We start from the raw sequence: 1,468 nt of genomic DNA, 5'->3' as shown, positions 1-1,468 counted from the left end.
CAGATTAAATCCCACCAATTTTTTTTTTTTTTTTTCTGACCAAGAGCCGGCAAGTTGGGCACCAGACTGAGCCCTGGCGAGCCTGTTCCGGGAGCCCCGGGGGCAGCGCTGGCACCGTCAGTGCTCGGACGGACGGGGCGACACCCGGGGCTGATCAGCCCGGTCTCGCCGCGGCAGCCCGGGCGGCACAGCGGGACCCGAGCCCGCTTCTCCTCCTGGATGCGGCACCGCCCGGTGCAGCGGGACCGGCCCCAGCGATGTCAGCGATGCCGGGGACTCGGCTCCAGCCACACAGGGCACGGCCGGCAGGGCTGTGCGGGTGCGGGGCCGCTCCCGGTGCGCGGATGCCCCGGGCGGGCACCGCCACCGCGGCCGCGATTCCCCCGTGATGAGGAGGTGTCCGCCCGCCCCTCCAAAGCCGCGGGTGCCGGGACCGCCTTACCATCTGCTGCGCCGCCCGGAAGGTGGCATCCAGCATCATCAGCTTCCAGGGGTCGGCCACGGCGCTGGGCAGCGGCAGGTACACGTAGTAAGCGGTGAACGCGGCCAGCGCCGGCAGCAGCACCCAGGCGGCCCGCATCGCCCCCGCCGCGCCGTGTGCGGCCGCCTCGCCGCGGCTCCCGCGGGGCGCGCACCGCCCCCGGCCCGGCCTCCCCCGGAGGAAGTGCCGGCGCTTCCTCCCGGCCCGCGGGCCGAGTGCCCGGCCCGGGCCGAGCCCCGCCGCCCTCCCAGCGCCGCCCCGCCCGGGCCCGCCCGCGCCGCCGCCCCGCAGGGTCCGCCGCGCTGCCCGGGGCGGCTCCGCTGCGGGCGGGGATCCCCCGCGGGAAGGGGATGTGCGGATACACGAGGTGTGGGCTCGTGGGGCTGCTCCACCGCATGCTCGGACAGCGGAGGCGTCCGCATCTGCAGTGCTGGCTCCTGACACCCCGCACCCGCTCCTGACACCTCGCATACGCTCCAGCACCTCAATATCCTTCCTGAATTGAGCGTCCCATAACTGGACGCAGCACCTCCAGTACTGTGTCCAGTTCTGGGCCCCTCATTTCAGGAAGGATATTGAGGTGCTGGAGCATGTCCAATGAAGGGCAACGAGACTGGTCAAGGGACTTGAACCCAAGTCTTGTGAGGAGAGGCTGAGGGAGCTGGGGTTGTTCAGCCTGGAGAAGAGGAGGCTCGGGGGAGACCCTATCGCTCTCTACAACTCCCTGAAAGGAGGTTGTAGCGAGGTGAGAGTTGGTCTCTTCTCCCAGGCAACCAGCGACAGGACAAGAGGGCACGGTCTTAAACTGTGCCAGGGGGAGGTTTAGGTTAGACATTAGGACGAAGGTCTTTATAGAGAGAGTGATCAGACATTGGAATGGGCTGTCCAGGAGGTAGTGGATTCACCATCCCTGGAGGTATTTAAGAAGAGACTGGACGTGGCACTTAGTGCCATGGTCTAGAAGACAAGGTCATGTTAGGTCAAAAG

The 1,468-nt window shown here is 67.4% G+C and overlaps 1 protein-coding gene across 1 annotated transcript in view; it reads right to left on the bottom strand.

Annotated features, from left to right (window-relative positions):
- The window catches only part of NCEH1 (neutral cholesterol ester hydrolase 1), an 18,170-nt gene extending 17,568 nt beyond the window's left edge, over window positions 1-602 (bottom strand). The window contains exon 1 of the mRNA XM_027891305.1: window positions 443-602. Coding sequence (XP_027747106.1) covers window positions 443-580 — 138 coding nt within the window. The 5' untranslated portion in view covers window positions 581-602. The remainder of the gene's footprint in view (window positions 1-442) is intronic.
- Between the last annotated feature and the right edge of the window lie 866 nt (window positions 603-1,468).

The sequence above is a fragment of the Empidonax traillii genome, unplaced genomic scaffold, assembly GCF_003031625.1.
Source record: "Empidonax traillii isolate 1590-97213 ecotype Southwest subspecies unplaced genomic scaffold, ASM303162v1 scaffold319:size813200, whole genome shotgun sequence".
Classification (NCBI taxonomy): Eukaryota; Metazoa; Chordata; class Aves; order Passeriformes; family Tyrannidae; genus Empidonax; species Empidonax traillii.
This window is presented reverse-complemented; position numbering and strand designations above follow the sequence as displayed.